Source organism: Marmota monax, unplaced genomic scaffold, assembly GCF_021218885.2.
Source record: "Marmota monax isolate L192 unplaced genomic scaffold, Marmota_monax_Labrador192_F-V1.1 WCK01_AAM20220418_F8-fsc00055, whole genome shotgun sequence".
Classification (NCBI taxonomy): Eukaryota; Metazoa; Chordata; class Mammalia; order Rodentia; family Sciuridae; genus Marmota; species Marmota monax.
In genome coordinates, this window is record NW_026695205.1 from 5,229,012 (window position 1) to 5,255,327 (window position 26,316).

Below are 26,316 nucleotides of genomic sequence, written 5' to 3' on the forward strand. Positions count from 1 at the left end.
ATGACTTTTTTCAATAACAAGTCAAAAGTTGTTACCGTATTAAGAACATTTTTTAATAAACTCAAAAAAAAATTCAGCCCTAGACTTTGAGTTTGACGTAAGAAATAATACAAATCTAATATAAGCTTTTCCAACAAAAGTGTCCATTCATTTTTTTTAACATTTATTTTTTTTTAGTTGTAGTTGGACACAATACCTTTATTTTATTTACTTTTATGTGGTGCTGATAATGGAACCCAGGGCCTCACACATGCTAAGCAAGCGCTCTACCACTGAGCCACAACCCCAGCCCCTGTCCACTCATTTTTTTTGTTGTTGTTGCCTTCTTTTTTTTTATTATTATTTTTTTTTATTTTTTATTGTTGGTTATTCAAAACATTACATAGTTCTTGATATATCATATTCTGTCCACTCATTTTTGAAAACAACATTATATTAATATTAAAGCCCCAAAAATACAACACAAGAAAACTAAAGATCAGTATCTCTCATAGAGGAGATACACAAATTATTAATTGACAGTACTTCATCTAACAGAGCTACATATAAAAAGAATGCTATTGTGACAGATATATTAAAACAATACTACCATGACCAAGAGAAATTTATCCTAAAGAATTCAAGTTAGCTTAACACTTAAAAAAAAAAAAAATCACTCAATGTAATTCCAACATATCAACAGCAGAAAAAGGAAAAGCCTTGTAAATACAGAGATAATATTTGGTAAAAATATAACACTGTTCATGGAAAAAAATTAAAAATTTATAAAGACAAAAAAAATAAATTACAAGTATTCAGTTTGAAAACAAGGTTATGAAACTTTATTTGTAAATAATATTGTCTCATAAATAAAGCTTTAAGGGATCTAGAAAAGCTATGAAAATAATTTGTAAGTTCATTAAGTTTTTGAAGGTAATATGATTAACATTAAAAAATTGACTTTCTTTTTATATCTAATAATGAACAATCAAAAGTGCAATTTTTAAAATAACAATATCAAAAGTATGCAGGTTCTGGTAGCAAGGTGGGCATACATACAAAGTCCCCAGCTCTTGCCTCCCTCTCAGAAATACTAATTAGCAACTATACATAGACAAGAATGCCTTTTCAAAGATCTCAGAACCTGAGAGGCTGAATGCCCCCTTGAAGCACAAACCTGTGAAAAACTGCATTAGAAGAATGAGGGAAATAGCTTCACTTTGATCATGTTGTCACACCCCTAGGCCAGCACAGCATTTCATGGAGAGGGATCCCCTGGGCCTATAGTTTCGCGGGGGGAGGGGGGTAAGAATACAAGGTATAGGTGCAACTTTCCCAGAATTATGGGGTGATTCCCAGGAAGGGGCAGTGGGAACATCAAATCAAAGACCCCAGCAACTTCCCCCACCCATGGATGCTACCCAACGGCCCATCTAGAATCCTAGGATAAGTAAACAAGTGAAGGTCTTTCCCTGCCCAAGTAAATGTGTAAAGGTTGAAAAAAAGTGATCACTTCTTCAACTACAAGGACACAAGGATCACCAAAAATCAGGGAAACATGATACCACCAAAGGAAATTAATAAAGCTGCAATAACTAACCACTTAAAAATGGAGGGCTGGGGATATAGTGGGAGAGTACTTGTTTCTCATGCACAAGACCCTGGGTCAATCCCCAGCATCATCCATCAATCAATCAATCAAAATGGAGAACCATTAACTAAATGACCAAGGACTGACAATAGTCCCCTTCAGGATTAGCAAACCATAAGAAAACACAAATAAATTCATCAGGAAAACGATGTATCAACAAAATAAGTTCAGGAAATCAATAGAAATCATTTTTTAAATCATAGTATCGAAAAATGCAATGGCTGAATTGAAAATTTTTAAAAGAAAACCTCAACAGATTCAATCAAGCAGAAGAATCAGTGAACTCAAAGACATTTAAAACCAACCACTCAGAGAAGCCAAAATCAAAAAAAGCAAAGAAGATCTCTGGGAATCATAGGATACCATCAAGTGAAACTATATACACATTAAAGGAGTCTCAGAAGGAGAAAAAAACAAAGAGAAGGTCTATTTTAAAAATAATGACTGAAAACATATCAAATCTGGGGAGAAAAATGGATATCCAGATTCATGAGACCCAAAGAGCTCAAATAAACTGAAACCCCAAAATTCTACACTGACACATATTATATATTGTAATTGTCAAATATCAAAGACAATTATAAAATCGATAAGAACAAAGTAGCTTGTCACATAAAGAAGCCTACATAAGACTAAAATTGGATTTTTTCAGCACAAACCTTGCAGGCCAGAAGAGGTTGAGATTCACAAAATTGAGGGAAAATAACCTTCCTACTAAGAATACTATACCTAACAAAGTCGTTCTAAGATTTTTTTTTAATATTTTTTTAGTTGTAGGTGTACACACTACCTTTATTTTATTTATTTATTTATTTATTTTAGGTGGTGATAAGGATCAAACCTAGCTCCTCACACATTCTAGGCCAGTGCTCTACCACTGAGCCACAGCCCCAGCCCCCATTCTAAGATTTTTGCAAACAAACAAAAGGGAATTCACCAATGATAGACTTGCCTTATAAGAAATGCTAAAGGGAGTTCTTTCTTAAAAGTTAAATGAAAGGGTAATAATTAACAATGTAAAAACATATGAATGTACACAACTCAATGGTAAATGCATACAACTCAATGGAAAATTCAAAATCAGAATTCTCTAATTTTGTTATGGTGATGCATAAATCAACTCAGAATAAAAGTTAAAAGATACATATTTTATACATATAAGTAATATTAAATATATTATCTATATAAATACATATTAAATATTATATATTTATAGTACATATATTTATTGAAAATATATTTTACATGTATTTATATCACATATATAAATAAACATAATACATATATGTAAATATATAGAGAACATATTAGATATGGAAAATGACAAACCCCAAAATAATGAAGCCTTGGAAGAGGGAATGCAGAGAAAAGCACCACGTTGATAGCATTGATTCTTTCTCAGTGACAGAACAATCCCTAGAAAGAACCAAAGCACTGATCCTTCCCCAAATAAATCCTTTCCCAATGGCAGTACAATGGGAATCTGAAAGGAAAAAGTACTGAATATTGACCCCCAGATCCTCTGTTCTTCTCCAAAGAAAAATATTGCCCAGTAAAAACAAATTTTCAAATTCTCACAAACCTATTTCCTGAGTGCCCAAAACTGACAAGCTCATTAATTAAGTCACTTCTCAGTATAACCTATATAAGCCCAGTCCCCTCCTTTGTCCAGAGGCTCATTTTCCACCAAGAGAGTGAGTCCATTCCTGTGGGTTTAATCCTGTTTCTGAATAAAAGGCTGTGAGGATCTGTGAAGATCCTATTCAGCCTGGTCTTTTTGTGCGAATAGTACAAATATATACTATAACTAACTATAATAATTTGTTAAGAGATACACAATATTTTTTAAATGATGTAAGCAGGGCATGGTGGCACACACCTGTAATCCCAGTAACTTGGGAGGCTGAGGTAGAAGAATCTAAATTTGAGGCCACTCTCAGCAACTTAGCAAGGCCCTACCTTAATTCATTAAAAAAAAAAAAAGCAAAGTGGAGGGGCAGTGGGAGAGGTGCTGGGGATATAACTCAGTGTAAAGAGGCCCTGGGTTCTATTCCCAGTCCAAAAAAAAAAAAAAAAAAGATGACGAAAATGGAAATTTTTTATTTTTAAATTTGTTCTAATTAGTTATACATGAGAGTAGAATGCATTTTTGATGCACTGTACACAAATGGAGCACAACTTCTGCTTCCTCTGGCTGTACACATTGCAGAGTCACACTGGTAGTGTAATCATACATGTATATAGGGAAATAATGTCCGTCTCATTCCACTTTTTTCCCATCCCCACACCCCTCCCCTCCTTTCACTCATCTCTGCACAATCCAAAATTCCTTCATTCTTCCCTACCCCCATCCCCACTATGGTTCAGCATCCATTTATCAGAGAAAACATTCGGCTTTTGGATTTCTAGGTTTGGTTTATTTCACTTAGCAAGATATGAAATTTTAATATCAATGACTTAAGATGAGGGGAGAGTAAAAGTACAGAGTTTTTGTATGCAATCACAGTTATTACCAATTTAAAACAGGATACTGTACAGTGGCACATGCCTGCAATCCCAACTACTCATGAGGCTGAGGCAAGAGGTTTACAAATTTGAGGTCAGCCTAAGCAATTTAGCAAAACTTTTTAAAAAGGCCTGGGGAAACCGTTCAGCAGTAAAGCATCACTGGGCTGAATCCCTGGTAAGGGAGTCCAGGAGAGAAGGAGGTAGGGAGAGAGAAAGGAAGGTCATGACTGACCTTAGGACATTTGAGTCATTTGGACAAATCAGAACAAGTTACATGTTCATACATTTCACTACATTTGAGAGTAGGAAAGCTCTCAAGGAAAAATAATTTGTGTATAAGACATCTCATCTTGTTTGGGGTCCCCAAGAATCTGATTTAATCCTGTTTAGGCACAGAACTACTTCTGAAATTATCCAACAAGTCCAAAACTCTCAGAAAGAATGAAATAGTTCTAGGTATCTAAAACTAACCCATTCTCTCTTGAATCATTTAAAATGGTCTGGACATATATACTATAACGTAATCTTTTAATTGTATCGGAAGCTCACCTAATTTCTTCTTCCTACTAACGTTGTCTCAATAAAGACCAACAGCTCACATTACCATCAACAGCTATAAGCCAATCCAGTTTCTGGAGTTATGGGAAGAAGGTAAGAGCATACACTGGCTTAAGATAAGAAACTATAGTCTCAGCTCTTATTATAACTAACAATATGAATTTTAACAATTCATTTAACTTCTCTTGATTTCAATTTTTTCATTTATATTATTTCTGCTTAAGGCAGGTATGCCTTCGTGTATGAACCAATCGATAATGTATTTTCCTACTTTTTCTTCAACATAAAATATGATACTAAAGTTGCAAACCATATTCCTCATATTCAAGATGCACTTCAAGTCAGTTTCATATTTAGAACAACTGTGTTATGAATGAATCTCATTCTTTTTTTTTGTACCAGGATGGAATGGAACCCAAGGGCACTTAACCAGGGAGCCACATTCTCACATCCTCAGTCTGTTCTTTACTTTTTATTTTGAGACAGGGTCTCACTAAGTTGCTTAGGGCCTCATTAAAATACTGAAGCTGGCTTTGAATTCACTATCCTCCTGCCTCAGTTTACAGAGCTGCTGGTATTACTAAGTGCACCATCATGCCTGGCCCATGTAGCATTTTTAATGTTTTATCATTAAGAAAAGTCTCATGGTATTTATCAGTGTCATTCAACATTAGCAGTTTTAAAAATATAAAAATAATGTTTAATAATAATCCACTTTATACATGCACACACACACACACGCGCGCGCACGATGTCAGGGAAGAAAGTGCACACATGAGCACAGAGTAGAGCATGAGTTAGCCAATAAAAACCTAACTCCTTCCCAGGCCTCCAAGAGGTAGAATTCATAATTTACTGTCACTACTGTCCTTTAATAACTGTTAAGCAATTTTGAATAATCCTTTGGGCTCAAACTGATGAAATCTATATATATAATATATAGGATGAAATCATATATATATATATATATATATATATATGTATGTATATGTATATACACACACACGTGTGTGTGTGCGTGTGTGTGTTGTCAATGGACCTTTATTTTATTTATATGTAGTGCTGAGAATTGAACCCACATGCTAGGCAAGCACTCTACCACTTAGCGACAACCCCAGCCCCAAAATGAAATCTTTGATAGTGACAACAGCTAAACTATCAAAAAAAAAAAAAAAGGTAGGAAGAAAAGAAGGCAGGATAGGATGAATAGGATAAAAGTGAGACAGGGCAAAGCATAGGTAGGAAAGACAGGGACTGATTTTCAAGGAAAAGGAATTGGGATACTAACACCTCTGGATAACACTTCCCTGCTCAACTGGCTGATAACATCTCCAGTGAGGGGCAAGAATCACACTTCCTGACACAAGGCATTACCCTCCTGGGGCTACTCTTTCCTGCCTTTGGGCACCTATACAATAAAAAAGAGAGGGTGGGGGGTCTATAAAAAGATAAAGACACATCCCCCATTGGCATCAGCTCTTCTTCCCTATCTCTGTTGGTCTCTGTGTTTGCCTTGAATTTCTTGGGCATTTAATCTTCAACACCAGGGGAATTAGCACCCAATCCTGATTTCCAAAACTGGAATTTCAAGAATGAATGGGAGAGAGAAAAGGAAAGAAACCTCATGACAAAACTCTAAAAGATGCTCAGGCAACTGAAGTTTTGAATATTGTTCACATAACATTCATTACAATATGCTGCAAAAACAGTCCACACAGTAATAAAAGCTGACTCAAAACACAGCTATCATAATTGTATGAAAGATGAAAAGCACAATAACTGCAAAGTATCTTCTTAATGAAGCCTAACTGAGCTATGACAAGTTACGTTTTAATATGAAAATGGGTAAGTGGCTTCTATATTTATTCATTGTGTTGGTGCTTTCTTTGCCACACTGCAGTTTGCATGTTACAGTTACAAAGCAGCAAGTATTTTAAAACCTAGAAAAGTGAGCATACTAACAAAAACACCATACTAAGGATTTTCATTATTCAAACAGAACATTTTACTCTGATTTTACAAACTAATCTTATTAGAATTCAAATTATTTTTTACTGTTACCTTATTCATTTACTACAAAAAAAAAGTTTTACCCAGTAATAGTGACTAATTTAAGGATGTCATAGGAAACCTAATTTTGTACATTTAATATGAAAATAACTTTATAATCTTACTGATAAGCCAAATAACATATTAATATAATGCAGATTATCTAAAAATTATAACCAGAAATAACTATAGCAATTTGGTATGTCTAGGAAAATTTTTCATTGTAACTTTATAAGCATATGGCATTTCTGAATTCTATTTTCTTTGTTTCAAGTAATTTTATTTAAAAGACAGAAAGCCTGTTTTATATAGAGTCAGTATTTCTATTGTTTATTCTTCACCACATTACATGTTTCAGATTGCTACAAAAAAAAAAGTACATAATGATTACACTAACCCAAGTTTTTAAAATTTGTATATTGATTATATGTAGATTTTTCAAAAGTACTGTTGGCTGACTTCAAATATCATTTCATTTTTTTTAGAAATTATATTACTTTTTATTGCTACTTAAGGCATTTAATCTTGGCATTAAAAATAAAAGGTAGAAAGAAAAATGTTTCTACATGAAGAGAACAAAAAAGTCCCACCTGTTTCAGCCTCATGAAGAAAGTCTCCGTGAAAGTCTTTCTGCTGAAATACCAAAAACGTTCGTTTGCAGGGTACACACGTGCCACTGCCTCCAGGAGGAAACGGACAGGCTCCACCACCTCTGTGACCACCATATCCACTGCCACCGTCATGTACACACGCTTATCTGTGGTAGAAATATTCTGGAGTTTATGTTGACTTTATTATTCTTTGATTAAAACAACAAAATTCCCACACTTATGAAAAAAATTAAGGTTTCTTTTATTTTAGATTCTTTTACCTTTATTTTATTTATTTTTTTAATATATTTTCAGTTGTTGATAGACCTTTAATTTATGGACTTATTTATATGTGGTGCTGAGAATCAATAAAAAGCAATAAAAGTACCTCACACATGCTAGGCAAGCGCTCTACCATTGAGGCACGACCCAAGCCACAAAATTAAGGTTCTTTACAATAATATTACTTTCTATATATTTATTTTTGAATGCTTTCTTACCATTTTTCTTATTTTTTTTCTTACCACTTTGATAAAATAGGTAACTAAGTATTTCAAGTCTGTTTCTCAGAACTTATGATCCTATCTTAATCAAGTGTCAGAAGTTCCTAATAGCTGTTTTTTTCCACTCCTCAAATCTCAACCTTAATATAAAAATAAATAAAAACTGGGCCAAGGGTATGGCTTCATGGTAGAGCACTAGTGTGAGCAAGGCTATGGATTCAATCACTAGCACCATAAAAATTAAATAAATAAAATTTTCAGGATATGCTTTACTTGAAAACTATCAGATTTCTTATATCATTATATTCTTATTTCATCTTAAAAAGCAAAATAAGAGAAATTGTTACTTTTTTAGTTATAGCTTGGTTATTCCATTCCACTTTGTAATTTCCTTGATGCTCTTTAAATTTTTTTTTAATTTTTTTAGTTGAACATGAACACAATACCTTTGTTTTACTAATTTATTTATTTTATGTGGTGCTGAGGATCGAACCCAGTGCCTCACATGTGCAAGGCAAGTGCTCTACCACTGAGCCACAACCCCAGCCCCTCTTTAAAATTTTTTAATTAATTTTATCCACTGTTTTTTAGTTCTCAAGGAAAAATGAAAACAAACAAGCCCACCATTAAAAGAAATCTTCAATACTGTTTTTTAAGACATTTTATAAAATATTACACTCATTAACTACACTTACACTGATATCATAAATTGGACATTTTATTATACTAAACAGTATTACACTTGCCAATTCAAAAGAAACTAATATGTTCTAGACATTTTTCCTAAACTAGAGGGCTTTAAAGGGAGTAATGTAGAGAGTAACAGAGGATACAGAATAATACTCAACTGGATTGAGCACAGTGAAAGATCCAAGACATTTCATCTCTTAGGGCATAACAATCTTTTGTAAAACTGAAACCTTACATGACTCATGGATTCTGTGAGTAATGTATAATTTTAAGGACACCATATGGAAATTTAGAAATCAAAACATTTTAGAAATCAAGGCAACATGTCTGTGTAGCATATGAAATAATTTTAAATTTAAAATATATTATATTTTGAATCTGAATATTACTGTGATATAGCACTGTTGTTTTAATAGAACAGATAAATTATAAATAAATTATCTTTTGAGGATGAAATGTATATTAAAATACAAAATGAAACAGAACTATGTGTTACATTAAAAGCAAGTAGGAGCTACTTTTATAACTTAATATTTGAAATTCCTATATTTTATTCTTCAAAATTATCCATCTGGCTTATTTTTCTCATTTTTTGTATTTTCTGAATGACTATAAGAAATTATATACTGGTATTTACAAGCCTGTCTCAAAAAATAAACTAAGTGTAAGAATAATTTATTGCTAAAAATATAAAAAGCTTTCAGAGTGGCTCTCTCTTTTTAACCCTCACTTTCAGACAGTTTGTTATACTATCAAATACATGCAATTTAAAAGAACTGGTAAGTACTCTCTTTAAGGAAAACAGAGAATAATCATTATTTTAATGTTCTTCATTAGAATATATTTCCATATTAATATTCATTAATGCTTCTTCTCTTTAACCAAAAATCTACTGTGGATAAAAACTAAATGATATAAAATTCAATACAAAACAAATTGATCCACTGTATTCTAAATATAATATTTGTTTGAATGACAAGAAAGTATTTAGGGTAAGACTATAACTCATCAAGTAAAACATTAAATTTACTTTAAAGGCAGACAGGAATGAAGGGTCAAAACACACAGGCAGTTAGCAGATGCTGGACAAAATAGGAATAAAAAACGAAATGGGAAAAATGAGAAACATGACTATTTATTATTTATAAATTTCTATCCAACACTAGACATGTTAAATAAAATTTTTAAAAAAACATGTAACCAGAGAAAAAATGTTTACTACCAATGAAGTCCTTAATATATACATATTGCTAGGATCCCAAAGATCAAAATACTACAACCAATAATTGACAAAATGAGGAGAAAAAAAGTAAGTAATCTGTAATATAAAAAAGGTTAAATAATAATTGAAGCCAGGTGAAACAGGAGGATTGTGAGTTCAAAGCCAACCTCAGCAACTTAGTGAGGCCCTAACCAACACAGCAAGACCCTGTCTCTAAATAAAAAATAAAAAACAGGCTGAGGATATGGCTCAGTGGTAAAGCAACCCTAGGTTCAATCCCTGGTACAAAATAATAATAGTAATCGAAGATATGCAAAATTCCAGAATGTTGGCATTTATCAATTCTATAATCATAAATGAAGCACAAAGCCCAAATGCCTTCTACATAATCTAATAAAATTAATTCACATGTATTTGGGAGAATTTTTTTGAATGATATGTATTTTCCAATAGTAGTATAAAGTATGAAGGAAACCTGAAATTCTAAATAAGAATATCTGCATTTTAAATAAGCAACGGAATTTTTCTTAAAACAAAACAATACAAGATTGTTCATATTTTGAAGTTTAAAACAAATAATAAGATATCTACTAAGAACAGTCACCTTTTGGGGTTTCTTCATTTAGTGCCAAAAACACTGGTGCATTAGGGTTCCACATGCCAGTAATAACATAAGCTCTCCCATCATGGCTCTTTCCCATCGATTCCTGTAAAATTCAAACAGTACTCACTGATAATTTGCACATCAAGAAAATCACTGCTTTAAATTACTTCTTACTTTATCTCACATATTAAAATTTGAATTTACAATTGAACAGATGTTTTATTTTCTTTGTAAGTTTTTATCACCCTACAAAAATATTTCCTTAAATAATATTATTATTTAATATTATTTTTCTACAGCTTTATTTGAGCATAGTTTCTGTGTAGAGACATGCACTTCTTGGATAAAAGGAGGCATGGCCAAACATGCTGAATCACAAAAGCACAATGTTGCTATGAAATTTAACTTGATCTTATGTTGGTTGTTAAAATCTCAGTTACCTCCCCATATAACGATAAACATAGTCTCTATTAAAACTATAGTCCCAATTTTAATATATTCCTAAAATATTTCTTTATAGCAAGTAATACCTTCAAATTTATTGCTCCTCTAAATTTATTGCTCCTCTATTATCCATGTCAGACATCCATATACTTTCTAATAATTGTAAATCAATATTAGGAGACCAATTTTGGCTTGTAATTAACACTCAAGTTTATTAAGGGTGCAGCATGAGAGAACAACACAAAAGCATACAAATATATGCATATGCAAAGAATAGTATCTACAGTATTGCAATACTCTGTATTTTCTTTTGTTGTAAATAGAGTGCTAAAAGGGTTAATGGAAACAAAGAGAAAAACCTTTTTGCATTATTACCTCCCTCACAGATGCTTCTCAGAATCCCTATAAAACCTGTTTGGTAATCAGTATGTATAGTTTTCTATATATTAGTAAAAATTCACTGATTAGATTATATAGTTTGAGTGCAAGAACCTTGCCTTCCAGACACAAAGTACACTAAAGTTCATCATTTGAAAACCCACTCAGCACCTCCAACCTATATATAAATATATAAATAAATATATAAATTATATATAGCCTTATCATTATCTCTTTCAGTCTCTCTCTCTCTCTCTCTCTCTCTCTCTCTCTCTCTCTCTCTCTCTCTTTCCTTTTCCCTCCCTCTCCCCATCCATGCCCCCACATAGGCCCCCATTAAGAGCAGCAATGGGTTTCTGACCCAAAAGACTCCAATCCATTTCTGGACCGGAATTTTCCAGTGCCTAAGTCCAACAAGATAAGCTACACAAGCTCCACGAATCAAAATCTCTCCTTCAATAAGCAAATACCAAGGAAAGTGGATAGTTAGCAATGGAAGCTGAAAGGTTTTAGTGAGAAGTTAGGCTATGAACACCACATATAAAACAGTTATATTGAAGTTATTATGAAGCAGGAAAAATACATAAGTATAGCAAAGAATTAGGAAACTGTTAAGTGGAAAAAGAGAAATGAAGAAAATATACATAACCCTTAAAAATTATAAATCATGGAGGTAAAAAACAAAGGCAGATACTGAGAAGTGAAAATGAGAAGAGGAAGATGCAAAGAGAGTGGACTGGTCAAAAAGAAAGGGGCAGAAGGGGCCAGGGACAGAGCAAGCAGGAGAGAAAGCAGCAGCGTCCATCACACCTGTGAGGATTAAGGGCTGCTTCATGGAACTTGAGCTTCTTATACATACATTAGAAGGATACTGGGTCAGAGTGTACTTCTAATTGTGGGTACAGCTTCTGGTTTCGTATCAATAAATGGTTAATTTTAAAGATCCATTCCTGAAGCATATAGGACTTTTTAAATTGTGTTCCAATTCCAAGAAATCTGGCTCTGCTGTCTTTTCTGCTTTTCTTGGTAGCTTGTTATTAGGCTTTTCCTAGATATTAATAGCTAAGGGTCGAAAATTCTTATTTCCTTTTTCCTACACTATAGCTTCCTTGACCAAAAATATTCTTCTCCTCCCTACTGGAAGAAAACTGAGTCTTTGTTACTTGTACTGCCATACCCAAACTAATTTTGTATATTTGATTTTATTTATGAGTGGTGTGTGTGTGTGTGTATATATATATATATATATATATACACATATATATAAAAATAAAAGTAACTAGCCGTTTGACCAAAAACACTCACTTCATTTATAACCAACACTTTCTCTTTCATGAAGATCTTAAACTACACTTACAGATTTATTAAACTAGAAAATTCTCAATTCACCTTGCTTATTAGAAAACATTCAGAGAGGAAAAGTCAGTATTGCTTAAGAACAGTTCAAAACAAATAGGAGAGTCTCACAAGTTATTAAGTTAAATTAAATGTAATTGCATGCTTTTTCAAAGTCTGACCAAAAAATAAAGTGGTAGAAGACTTCTTTTCAGTTTCACACGACATTTGGGTTGTGTCATAGAAGGAGCAGAAGTATTTTAGCATCTTGCTCTAGAGGGAAAAAACTGAGACTAATTAGCCAAAGTTACAAGGAATATGATTTCAGCTGATTATAAAGAAATAACTCTGTAAAATCCAGAACTGTCCTTGAGGCTTCAATATAAGGTAATGAGTTCCTTTTCATTAGATGTAATCCAGCCAAGGGTCAATGACCACATATTAAGATATCACAAAGATTCATAGCATCAGGTAATAAAGAATCACAACTGTTGATAACTGAAAACACAAATCCTCCCTTTCTGCCCCACTATTTATTGCAAAGGAAATCCATTTCTCTTTAGGAGCATGAATACTGAGGAGGCCATGGATTTTGAGGTCTCAGGGGTGAAGACCACTCTGCAAGTTGGATAAGACAAAGGGGCCACAAAAGTTCACACCTGCTCTATAATTCTGTCATCTGAATTCAGGTTTGTGAACAAATCTCTACCAATCATTGGTCTTGACATTTTAAGCTCTGAAAAAACACAATGAGGACCTAGGATGTTAAAAGTTTTTAATGCCTCAGTGCTCCCCAATTACCTCCACATGGAATTTTCAGAGCTCCAGAATGCTATGGCTTTTCTAGGGTAAAACCACATTCATTACTGATATGTTGCAGAGAGGGATAGAAGAAAGAAGGATCAATAACTAATTTGTTTCCACATTCAGTGTAATTGGTTGCCCTTACCTGACCAATATATTTCTGTGACCCACTGGACCACGAGAGAGACCACTTAACCCACTGCTGCAGGTACATACTTTAAAAGTCTGTTTCCATCACAAGACTATGAACCCCAGATGACAGAGAGCTACATTCCACTCACATCTACAATCCCATCACTTCGCACAATGACTGGCACACAAATTCCCAAAGCCTGAATGAAGCATTCCAGAACTACTAAAAAATCAGCATTAACATTATCATGAAATAATTCAAAGAACTTGACATAATTAATGATAATTAAGTGACATGCACAAAGCACAGCTGAAAGAAAAAAAAATGTAATACCTCTTACCACTAAACATAAAAATCTCAGTTTATTAATTAGGAAAATTAATGCTTTATGAAGGTAATTATTTCCTATATAACATTTCTAAGTCACAAAGCAAAAGTTTTCATTAAATGCAATCTTAGAATTTAAAAGATGTTTAAAAGTTAAGATGGCTTGCTACTTTTACACCAAATACTGTGTTCATCTTTAAGGGCACTTCTGAAATTAAGCAAATATACTTTGCTAAGGACACATAATCAAGGACAAATTCAGACAGGGAAATGCTTTAAAGAAAACATCACAGTACTCTAATTAATAGTGCATTAAAATAAAGGCACCATATACACTTTGGAGATGCTTGTTAAAATCATATACTTAATATTTTAAGATCAAAGAAGAGACATTTTCCTAAGTGAAAGAGATGAACAGATGGACATTATCATAACACTATCCTTGTTTTGTTTTCAACTAGCCTATGCTTGTTTAACAGGAAAGTATACTAAATCCCTCCCTCATAATTTAAGTTTCAGTATCCAAATTTAATTATTAATACTACATAGCTAAAATAAACAATTCTGAAAACATGACAAAATAGAAAATGCTCTAAAAATATAAAATAACTAGTATCTATACTTGGTTAAAGTGCTTAAGATTATCATTACCATATCCAGTAAATGCATGTCACTGTTCTTCACGTTTCGACCTGGGCTTAATAACATTCCAAAACATCTGAAAATATTGGGGAAAGAAAAAAGGAGAAATAAGGTATCAAGAATATATAGAAGCCCAGTGAGCAAAAAACCTTTTTATAATAAGTATACAATGTGAGCTCTGTACTTCCAAATAACTTTAGCTTTTTTAAAAACATCAAAAATAAGAATTCATTAAGCTATATAATACAATCCCATAAAAATAAGTTATCAAAATTTCCAGATCTTTATTTTGCATATAAAGATAACCAAATTCAGAAACCCTCATAAAAATGGCCACAATTTGTTGACTGTAAGAAAATATGGTAGTGAGATTGGAATTAGTTTCTAGGAATACAAAAGAGATTTTCTTTGCCTTAAAGTTATTCCAAAAACATAGGTCAAGATCAATTAACCCAGCAAAATTAAAAATTAAATTTCTGAAAACAAGTCTAAGACACTGAGCTCTCTCTGCATCAGATCAGATTAACAGAAAGTAAAGTAAAACCTTAACCCTCAAAAAATCCTCAGATTTTTTAAATAAAGGTTATATGAACAAAGGGCTGGGATTATGGCTCAGCGGCAGATCGCTCGCCTAGTACGGACAGGATCCAGGTTCAAACCTCAGCACCACATAAAAATAAAGGCACTGTGTTGTGTCCATCTACACCTAAAAAATAAATATTAAAAAAAAAATACCATTTTAAAAAAAAGTTATATGAACAAAAGTGAGGGAGGAAGGAAGGGAAAGGGGAAGACAAATAGGATAATTTAACAAAATCATATTAAATTCATTTATAAAGATATCAAAGGGAATTTCACTTTTATGTATATGTAGAAGAAAGGAAGTTTTATAGAGTAGAGGTGGGAGGAGAGGGAGGAAAAAGGGTAGAGAATGTAGCTCAAAATCAAATTCCTTATATGCAACGATTTTGTCAAAATGAACCCAATTACTATGTATAATTATGACACATAGTAATAATATATATATTAAAAATATATTTTTAAAAAGAAACAAAAAAAGTTATATGAACTACTTACTCTGTGCTTCCTGATGCTAGAGAAGCTTCAGGAATCCTACCAACACCACCACTTCATTTGTAAATCATTTTCATAAGCACTAAAATTCACCTAAATCTAAGATTTTTATATTTATAAGACTATTGTTAACTCCATTCTATAAGTTGGCAGAGTAAAGTTCAGAGAAGTTAAACAATTCACCCAAATTCATACTGCTATTAAACAGGTTCCATAACTCAAGAAGCAATGTAATCTGTACAGCGTTCCTCTGCCAACAATGCATACTCACACTTAATAATGTTTTCATCATATCTTCCCAAAATCTGAAGATATGCTATGGAGTTACACAAGAGTAAAGAATGTAACTATATTAAACATAACACTTTTTAAAACTTCACAATAGTGATAGCTTGTGTCAACCCTTAATCTAATTCTTGTTGTTTTCCTGAAGTTCACTTTTCCAGCAGCATGGTCTTCGTTTCCTTGAACAAGCTTTGTTCCTAGTCCTATTCCAATACATGCAAGGGAAGTAGTAAATACGTATGTCCTGTGAGTGCTTGAGGATCCTTTATTCAAGCTTGTCTTCTGGCATCCAACTTTATCTTGGACATATACCACAATTAAAATTTATAAGTTTTGATGATAACTTTCAAAGATATCATTGTATCATTGAACAAAATATAATCTAGTATAACAGAAATAATTATACTCTAGTATTCAAAACTTAAATACGATTACTAAATACTGCTACAATCTCTTGCCTATAAACTCCTATAATACTGTCTATATAAATTTAATGAAATTAATCACACAATTCACGGTATTAAACAGTATTATTGCCTTTAATAAAAGAGTTAATTCTTTTCCAGATGTAAAATTTGGTCTCCTCAACTAAGGTTAATGAGGACAGATCTGTCTCCTACTTTCTTGCAAACTTTGCTCAAGCTTGCATTTCCCATGGGTATATTATGGTGTTTTGTTGTTTTTAAACTATTATAAGGTTGCTTAAGTTACAAAGCTATTATACACTCATCGTAATAAGTTAACAAATACCAAAGCACTGTACGTTTGAAAAATAATAATTTCTCCATGTCCCTCAATCCCTTTTGGAACCAATGCTTACAGTTTAAAATTATCCTCTCTTCTTTCTTCTGGCTCTTTTTAAAATTTAAAATTTTATATTATTTTGTTTCTCAAGCACATCCAAGTAAAATGGATAAAATTTTATATTTTCTTAGCATAATATTCCTATATCAAACTTTACCACAAAAAGAGCCTTAGAGGTTTGAATTTCCCTTAAATGGCAATACTTATTAACCTTAGCCTGATGATCTTTTAATGTACTACTCTTCCTGGCTTATGAATTTAAAAATTCCTGCCACCAACCAGCAGTGTGACCTTAAAGAAAGCACCTAGTACCTTAGGCTTCTGCTTCCTCTTCTAGAAAATGGGAGAGGCACTAAAATTTACTTCTTCTAGCACTAAAATCACATATTTTTTTCTATCAAACTGTATTAGTAATTTCCAAAATTATACTTCATTAGAGCATACAAGGCTTCCTATGGAGACCCGCAAGATCTATTAGGAATAATGTGTAGGGAATTAGATAGATATTATTAGAAACATAAACCCCTAATGTGAAGATTAAGCAGTTCATTGGGGAATTCAAAGCATTCAACCTTCTTTTATAAACTTACTTGGTAAGGTAGAAAGCAAACTCATATCCCACCTATTTTTTCAAGACTTTCACAGTCTAGTAGGAAAGGAAAATAAGTAAACAGGCAATTACAATTTGATATAGCAAGTTCTGTGGTGCCTGTAAGTACAGAATGTTAATAAAGAGGAATGGACCCACACTAGACATTATTTATTATACAGTAAATAGCTGACCTGACTCAAAAATTGAAATCAAACCTCCTGAAAATGAGATTATATCAATAAATATATTAACTATAGAAGCTCCTATTTATCAAATGTTTTAACTTTAAGCCAAACACTACTTCATTATTGTATTTACGGCTTATTTTAAATATTTATTTTTTAGTTGTAGTTGGACACAAAGGTATTGTTCTTTTATTTTTTTATGTATGTTTATGTGGTGCTAAGGATGGAACCAAGTGCCTCACATGAAATTGTCATATTCCTTTCTGAATTTGGATCAGCTTCCATTTAGTCTTTGCATTTTCGATGTTGTAAAATATCCAAAAGTTGTTCTAATGTGAAGATTTTGCCAAAGTCACTTCTGAGACATTCTTTCCCCCCACCTTCAACAGAACCACTGTCTGTACTCATGTTGATAGGTTCATCTTCCCTAAGCTCCTCAGCTGCTTATCTAGAGTCCCTTGAATAGCAGCAGTGTCAACATTCCCACAGAGAATCAGTCACTACTTTAACTCTGCATGTGTCCTATTCAAATCCTCAAAATTTATTTCTACAGTGTACTACAGATGTTGCCCCACTACACACATACTGTTCATTGTTGCTTCTTGACATGATGTCTGAATATTTTCAATTGTATTCTTTATGTCATATTGCTTTCAAAATTTAGCTGAAGAAATGCTTGAACTCCAGTCTCCTAGTAATACCATTCCCTTTCAATGTGGTAACTAGCTTTACTTGGCTTCAATGCTAGCAAAACTTATTGTAATTTTTTTACTAGTCTTCAACCAAAAGAAGTTGAGTTACTCCAATTCAACCATGAGCAGCTTCCTATTCCAAGAGAAATTTAAACTAAAAGACATTGGAGTGACTTTATCATGTGTTTTGAATTCAGCAGCCCTCTTCAGTATGGTTCACATCCCAGCTTCATGGACACCTAGGTCTCAGCTTGTCTTCATATTTACTATCACCATTTTCATATCTTCTATTACTTTTCACTTCTTTGCTACATTTTTATCTCGGGTGCCAAGTTTTCTCTTTCAGTTTTCCATTTTTTGTGAAATGTCACATGGAGTTATCACTAGGAGACAAGGAAGCAGTGCAACATGCTTTGCAGTCTGTAAGTTAACTGAATAACAGTACACACTGAGACCTATCACTTTGAAAAAAGTGACACAGTGACTGATCATGTATTTACATTATGACTTATGGAAAGAAGAGGTAACAGTAAAGTTTGTATTTCATGTAATCACTCACAGTTAATACACTACAATAACACAAACTTGAACTTTGCAGACAAGTGGATACAGTTATTTAACTAAGCCATGACAACAGATATTCATACATATCATAACTGGGCCAAACAAGGACTGCCTATTATCCACATAGTTTCTGAATAAATCTAGCCAACATCTGCCTTCCCCCAGCAGCAGTCTACTTTGATTCTGTAGGCTACTTATTCTCGATTATTACATGCAGAGCACCAATCATCAAGGTAAAAATCATGATTAAGGTGGTGGTAAGAGTACTACTAACAGTATAATAGCATTTTATTAAGCATTATTCCACATCAGGGCCTATTACAAATACTTCACAGTCATTAATTGATTCTAACCTTACAACAATCAACAGTCTTCCTTCCCCCGTCACCTTTGGTACTGGGGATTAAACTCAGAAGCACTTTACCATTGGGCCATATCTCCAGTCCTTTTTATTTTTTCATTTTGAAACAGGGTCTCAACTAAGTTGCTTAGGGTCTTGCTAAGTTTCTGAGGCTAGCCTTAAAACTGTAATCCTCCTGCATGAGCTTCCGGAGTCACTAGAATTACAGGCATGTGACACTACCGCACACTACACCTGGCTCCACCCTTCCAACAATCTTAATAGGTAAGTATTATTCACAATTTAGAAATTGGAAACTGAAGTCCAGAGAAGTGAAATAACTTCAAAAAGGTCACTGCAGAGGCAGGATTCAAACCCATAAGAGGGGACTCCATAGTTGTTGATCTTAATAATTTCACTCTACTAGCTTTGGTGCCAACAATAATGGAAAGATGAAGTCTCTCCATTAGAATTTATATTTATCAGCAAAAGATATACACAAACAAGTTAATTCTTTCATCTTCATTCAGCAGATAGGAAATTCTACTTCTTCCCTCTTAGCTTTGCCTTGCTATAACAAGGTTTGATTTAATAAAATATGAGATAACCAACTTATTAAAAGATTTCTTGTGGCTCACAGTTTCAGAAGTTTCAGTTTATGGTTACTTGGCCCTGTTAACTTGGGCTTGTGGCAACACAATATATCATGGCAAGAGAACATAAGTGGAGGAGGTCTGTTCATTTCATGGTAGCCATAAAGCAAAGGGAGAAAGGAGTCAGGGTCCCAAGAGCCCTTTCAAGGGCATGCCCCTGGTGATCTAATTTCCTCCCACTAGGTCCTACTTGTATCAAAGGCTGGTGACCAAACCTTTAAAACATGGGCCTTTGAAAGACATTTATCCAAACCACAATATTCCCCCCAAATTTCCTAGAATTCTAGCACAAATTACTAGGAAAAATATAACTTTAAATAGATGCTTAGTATTGCCTTAAATCTGCTACCCATGTAGAGAACTTAGTCTCTATAGAAAGCTATTTAAAAAAAGAGAGAAAATAAGAAATCACTCTAATCTAATCATAAGATGAAAAACAGAAACCACTCTAACACCTAGAGACTAAATAATACACTTCTGAATAATGAATGGATAGCAGAAACAAATCAGGGGAGAATTTTTTTTTAAATCTTACAAAGAAATGAAAATAGAAATACAACATAACAAAATCTATGGCACAGTATGAAAGCAGTTCAGAGACAAAAGTTCATAGCTTTGAGCTCATATATTATGAGAACAAAAAGAGACCAAATAAACAACCTAACATTACACCTCAAAACCCTAGAAAAAGAAGAACAAAACAAGACCAAAGCAGAAGACAACCGGAAATAATTAAAATCACAACTTAAATCAGTAAAACAGAAAACAAAAAACAATATAAAGGATCAATAAAACAAAGAGTTGATTTTCTGAAAAAATAAACAAGATGGATAAATCCCCAGCCAAATTAACCAAAATAAAGACAGAAAGACTCAAGTAAATAAAATGAGAGCTGAAAAAGGAAATATCACCACAGTCTCCACTGAAATTCAGATGGTTATCAGAAACTATTTTGAAAATTTATAGTCAAAGAAAGAAGCTTGAAGATGTTGACAAATTCCTAGAGACATATGATCTACTTAAATTGGATGAGGATATAGAAAACCTAAATAGATTAACATCAAGTAATGAAATGGAAGCAGCTATCAAAAGCCTTCCAATAAAGAAAAGCCTAGGACCAAACATTCATCACAGAAATAGAGAAAAAAAAAAATCTTAAACTTCACACAGAACCATAAATAATTCCCAATTTCCTCACTCTTGAGCAAACAGACAAAGCAGAAGGCATTACATTACATGACTTGAAAAAATACTACAAAGCTGTAGTAACCCAAACAGCATGGTATTGGCATAAAAACAGAGAAACAAATGACAAAGAACAGAACATTCAGAACTCACACATCTACTACCAACTGACTTTCAATGAAGGTAATAAGAAAATACACTGAGAAAAGATGCCCCTTTAATAAATGGTGCTGGGACAACCAGATATCTACATCCAGAGTCATGAAATTAAACCTTATCTCTCACTATATTCAAAAATCAACTCTAAATGGATTGAAGAATTAAATGTAAGACATAAAACTTCTAGGAGAAAACACATCATTTGAACATTGAATTAAGGATGTTTTAAATAGGACCCCAAGAACACAAACAAGAAGCATAAAAATAGACAAAGGAGATTATATCAAACTAAAAAGCTTCTGACCCTGTAAGGGAACAATCAACAAATCAAAGCAAGACAACCTTCAGAGTGGGAAAAATGAAGGATATGAAGGGTTCATATATAGAATATGTAAGGACTCAAATCAACTGAGGGGGGAATAAAACCTAAATAATCCAATTAACAAATGGATAAAGAATCTAAATAGTTCTCAAAAGAGGACCTACAAAGAGACCTATGGAAAAATGTTCATTGTCATTACTTATCAAGGAAATCCAAATCAAAACCACAATGAGGCATTATCTCACTCCACTTAAAAGAGACAATCATCAATGTCAGTTTGGATGTGAGATGTCCCCCATAAGCTCATGTGTGAAACAGTGCAGGAAGGTTTAGAGGAGAAATGATTAGGATATGAGAGCTTTAACGCAATCAGTGAATTAATCCCCTAATGGGAAGGCAGGTAGAGTGTGGCTGGAGGAGGTAGGTCCCTGGGGGCATGCCTTTGAGGTATATATTATGTATTTGGCTAGTGGAGTCTCTGTCTCTGCTCTCTGATCATCATGTGAGCTGCTTGCCTTCACCACACTCTTCCACCATAATGTTCTGCCTTATTTGCGCCCAGAGGAATGGAATAGGCTGTCCATGGACTGAGACCTCTGAAAACATGAGCCTTCAAATGAACTTTCCTCCTCTAAAATCACTCATCAGGTCTTTTAGTAACAGAAACTAAAAGGCTAACTAAAACAATCAGAAAGACAAAAGATACCAAGTCCTGATGAGGGCATGGAGAATAGGGCACCCTGTACACGGATGGTGAGTATATAGCATAGTAAGCCAGTATAGTAAAGAGTGTGGCAATTTCTCACAAAATTGAAAAATGGAACTAACACATGACCTAGCAGTCCCAACACTGGATATATACCCAAGGGAAATGCAATCATTATTCTGAAGAGATGTCTGCACTATCCTATTTTAGCACTATTCACATATACAACAGTCACAATAGATAATCAATTTAAGTGTTCATCAATGAATGAATGCATACCAGTCAGCCATAAAAAGAATAAAATTCCATCTTTATTTTACATTCAGATACTTCTCTGCCAATCCTTAAAAGTACAACTGAGTTTTTAATCAATTGATCTTCTGTTACTTAACTAGTTTACTAATTCTAATAGATTTTAAATTAATTCCTCCAAGGTTTTACATATGACATAACATCTACATAATAGACAATTCCACTTATTCACGGATAAAAAATAGAGAAATGTTTTAAATAAAAATAATTAAACAAATAAACGTCAGAGCCAGAAACTAAAAATCTTCAAAAAACAATGGTGGGGCTGGGGATGTGGCTCAAGTGGTAGCGCGCTCGCCTGGCATGCGTGCGGCCCGGGTTCGATCCTCAGCACCACATACAAAGAAAGATGTTGTGTCCGCCGAGAACTAAAAAATAAATATTAAAAAAAAAAAAAATTAAAAAAAAAAAAACAATGGTAATCCCAAGGATTCACAGATAGCTGAAACAAGTGAATTTAGCAGACAGTAAAATCTTAAAGCTTGAACTTCACAGCTAAGATTTTAGAAGAAAAGAGAAATAACAGTGTAAAAGAAGTAAGAATAAGCAGGGATACCTTCATCTCCAGGCCAGAATTACAAGAAGTGAAAGAAAACAGCCATCATTTGAAACCATTATAAGGGGAACATTAGACTCAGGTGAGAAAACAGGTTGCAGGAATTTGAGACTACATTCAGAAAGTTGAGGATAAAAGGAATTATGCTGATGATGAACTACAAGCTCCAGGGTTTGGAATGGAATGGTTTAAGAAGCTGGACAGGAGCAGGAGATCAAAGTCAAATGGGGGGACATACAGAATAATGTGGGAATGAGCATCTGAGTATTGACAGAAAACCTGGGAGTCTTGGAATGCTTACAAAGCCAGAAGAAAAAGACAAAACAGAATAATTACTTCAGGGAAATTGAATATTGGGAGTAGGAAGAAGAATCTTGGAAGAAGTGTGCATAATTCTCAAGTACACTGCTCTACTCCAGTTTGGGCCAACTAAGGAAGGAGCAGTATTTACCAGATGAATGTGAAGCTCTAGGCATCCTCTTACCATTACTGAAGATAAGTGGTGAGGAAGAGGATCAATGAGGAAAGGAAGCAGAATATGTTTAAATGTGGATAAGGTTTACTCGAAGTGCATCAGGAAAAGATGGCCTTCTAGATGCCCAAAGATACACTCAGTTGATGTGTCTGCAGAATTGTAAATCCACCTGTATATTTATTATGCATTAATTCAAAATCTCATCTCACAAATAACACTACTCCTCTGAAGAAAAGGTCCAACAGAGCTATCCAATACCTCATAAATAGGCCTTCAATTAGATAAATATTTCCTGAAGTCAATAAAAGCAATACCTAGGGATAAACACATTCCAAGGAGAAAAATAGTAATTTTAAATGTGAATTCCTGGATGTAAATGAGTCACGACAGATGCCACTGTGATGAAACCATCCTAGGTTCTATGACAGGCTAGCAGGACTCACATGACTCAACATATAGTTGCAATTACACTTATGATTTATTACAGTGAAATGATACAACGCAAAATAGGAAAGGAAAAAGACACAAGGAATGAAATCAGGAGGAAAGCAGGCACAGGCTTCCACGAGTTTCTCCTAGTGGAGTCACAGAGGACATTCAAAGAGGCACTCCTACAGCAACAAGTGATTACAATACACTTGCCAAATGTTGTCTGCCATGGAAGCTCACAGAGACTCAATACCCCAGGGTTCTACTGGAAGCACTTTCTCCCTAGTGCCTACCCAAAACTCAAGACTCCCAGAAGGAAAGCAGGTGTTCGTCAAAAGCCACATTGAGTATGCAAACAATTTAAGCACAGTGAGTCACTTTTTTCAATCTGGGAATGATAGAAATTCTCGCAAAAATCAAAGTTTCCAGATGCCATTCAAAGGCCAACCTTATAAGCAAGCCTTAGGAATAGCCATTTCTGGCCTCCTATGTTCATTCTTTTCTGCACAGTCTTATTTTGGCATCTATATTTTAAATGCAGAAAATTTTAATATAAAACAATACTGTGTTTGTGTAAAAAAAAAAAAAATAGGCGCCTCGAAGCTCAAGTCTATTTAAAATAATTTAATCAAGATATGTAAAGCTTTGATCACTTACCAAAGAATTACCAATTTCTTACAGAACAGTAGAATAATGGAATAATTCACCTAAATGTATAAGCTTAAAGAAAACATGAGACTAACAATTAGAAAAGTTATGAGAATAAAAGGATGAGCAAATTTATTATAATACATTGAAAATTTTAAAGATCAAATCAATATTTAAAGCATAAATACAATCTGACATTTGTTTAACATTTGTTAATTCACTGCCTAAATAAAATAAGTTAAAAATAACATTTTTAGGTCTTCCTTTATCTTCTTTTCAATGTTCCAAAGATCTTTTTTAAAAACTATGCTGCAATTACAAATGAAGACAAAATATTAATAACTAAGCAATATTAATAAAATAATTATATCCTATTATAGGCCATTAGTACAATCTCCTAGGTCCATCTCTCCCTCTTCAAAAGTCATACATGAGTAAAATGGAAAGGCTTTAAGAAAAATAGTAGGGCTGGGGATGTGGCTCAAGCGGTAGCGCGTTTGCCTGGCAATGCGTGCCGCCCGGGTTCGATCCTCAGCACCACATACAAACAAAGATGTTGCGCCCGCCGAAAATTAAAAAAATAAATATTAAAAAAATTAACAAAAAAAAAGAAAAATAGTAAAAAGCTCTGATTCAATTCTTATGTTGCTTCTTATTAACTGGCTATATTTCTTAGCAAGGCAAAATAACATGCTTTAGCTACCCAACCAAAATAAAAAAGGAGGGGCTGGGGTTTTGGCTCAGCAGTGGAGCGCTCGCCTAACATGTGTGGGGCCCTGGGTTTGATCCTCAGCACCACAAAAAAAGTAAATAAAAAGAGGGTGTTGTGTCCAACTATAACTGAAAAATAAAATGTTAAAAACAAAAACATTTTAAAAAAGGAAAAGTACTTTGCAGGGTTTCTAGCTTTAGTAAGAAAATATGCACGAAATACCTGAAAAGAAATAAACATATGGTAAAAAAAAAATCATTAAACGGTAGATATTATCCTTGCCATTAATTATGACAGTTAATGGTTTCAAAGCTGCTTTATTTTGCTTTTCCCAGAAAAGTATCAGAAACTTTATCTGTGGCTAATATCATTAGATCCTAATTTAGATACCTTCTGGTGGGGGCCAATCAGGTGAAAAAACACAGTAATTTAAACAGGGAAAATTAACTATAAAGAACTATTAACTATATGTAATAGGAGGATAACTGTAAAGGAAAGGAAAGCATTTCAAGGAAGAGCAAACTTGGAAAGGGGAATCCTTTCCCTAAAGCTGGTATTCAGATCTCCCTAGAGAAGGTATGACTGCAGCCCCATGAATAGCAAAGAAATCAGGCAGACAGATTGGCAGGCAGGCTAGCAAAGGAGGGTTCCCTGAGCCAGCTCACTGGCATGTTAGGCCTGGGGCACACAGAATCTGTGTCCCTAAGGCTGAAGAAGGACTTAACTGAGTCAGAACCAAAGTTATGAGCTCACGGGCAAATGCTGTACAAACCTGGAGGTAAAGCATCCCTAGATGTCCTCAGACAAAACCAAGAAATAATAATCAGCACATCAGAACCAAGAAGAGAAATCCCTTCTTCCTGCAGTGTTTCTTCAGCATCCTCTACTGTCACAACTGATACTGTACGTGCTGTAAAGAACACTTAAGGCTCCATTAGTGATGATCAGGTTAAGAAGGTAGATTTGGAGCCAAGAGGTAATAATCTGACACTGGAATACAGAAAACAGTTAAAATAGCCCATCTCTTCTAATACTTAGCAGCCAGGTTACAAATCCAAATCTCTTAAACCAATAAGTTAAGAAATTATTATTACAGTATGTAAGTATATTATGACTTACAAAACACAGCTCCCATAGAGGTCTATAAATTGTAGCAATGTCAGTTTCCTAGTTGTGATAACATACTGTTGTGATGTGAGATGTTAT

The 26,316-nt window shown here is 33.8% G+C and overlaps 1 protein-coding gene across 6 annotated transcripts in view; it reads right to left on the bottom strand.

Annotated features, from left to right (window-relative positions):
- Positions 1 to 26,316, bottom strand: part of Rabgap1l (RAB GTPase activating protein 1 like) — a 616,206-nt gene that overhangs the window by 496,338 nt on the left and 93,552 nt on the right. For all 6 annotated transcript variants that reach the window (XM_046430137.2, XM_058574417.1, XM_046430139.2 and 3 more), the window contains 3 exons: positions 14,427 to 14,493; positions 10,355 to 10,457; positions 7,336 to 7,502 (listed from right to left, as the gene is read on the bottom strand). In XM_046430137.2, the coding sequence (XP_046286093.1) occupies positions 7,336 to 7,502; positions 10,355 to 10,457; positions 14,427 to 14,493 (337 nt within the window). The remainder of the gene's footprint in view (positions 1 to 7,335; positions 7,503 to 10,354; positions 10,458 to 14,426; positions 14,494 to 26,316) is intronic.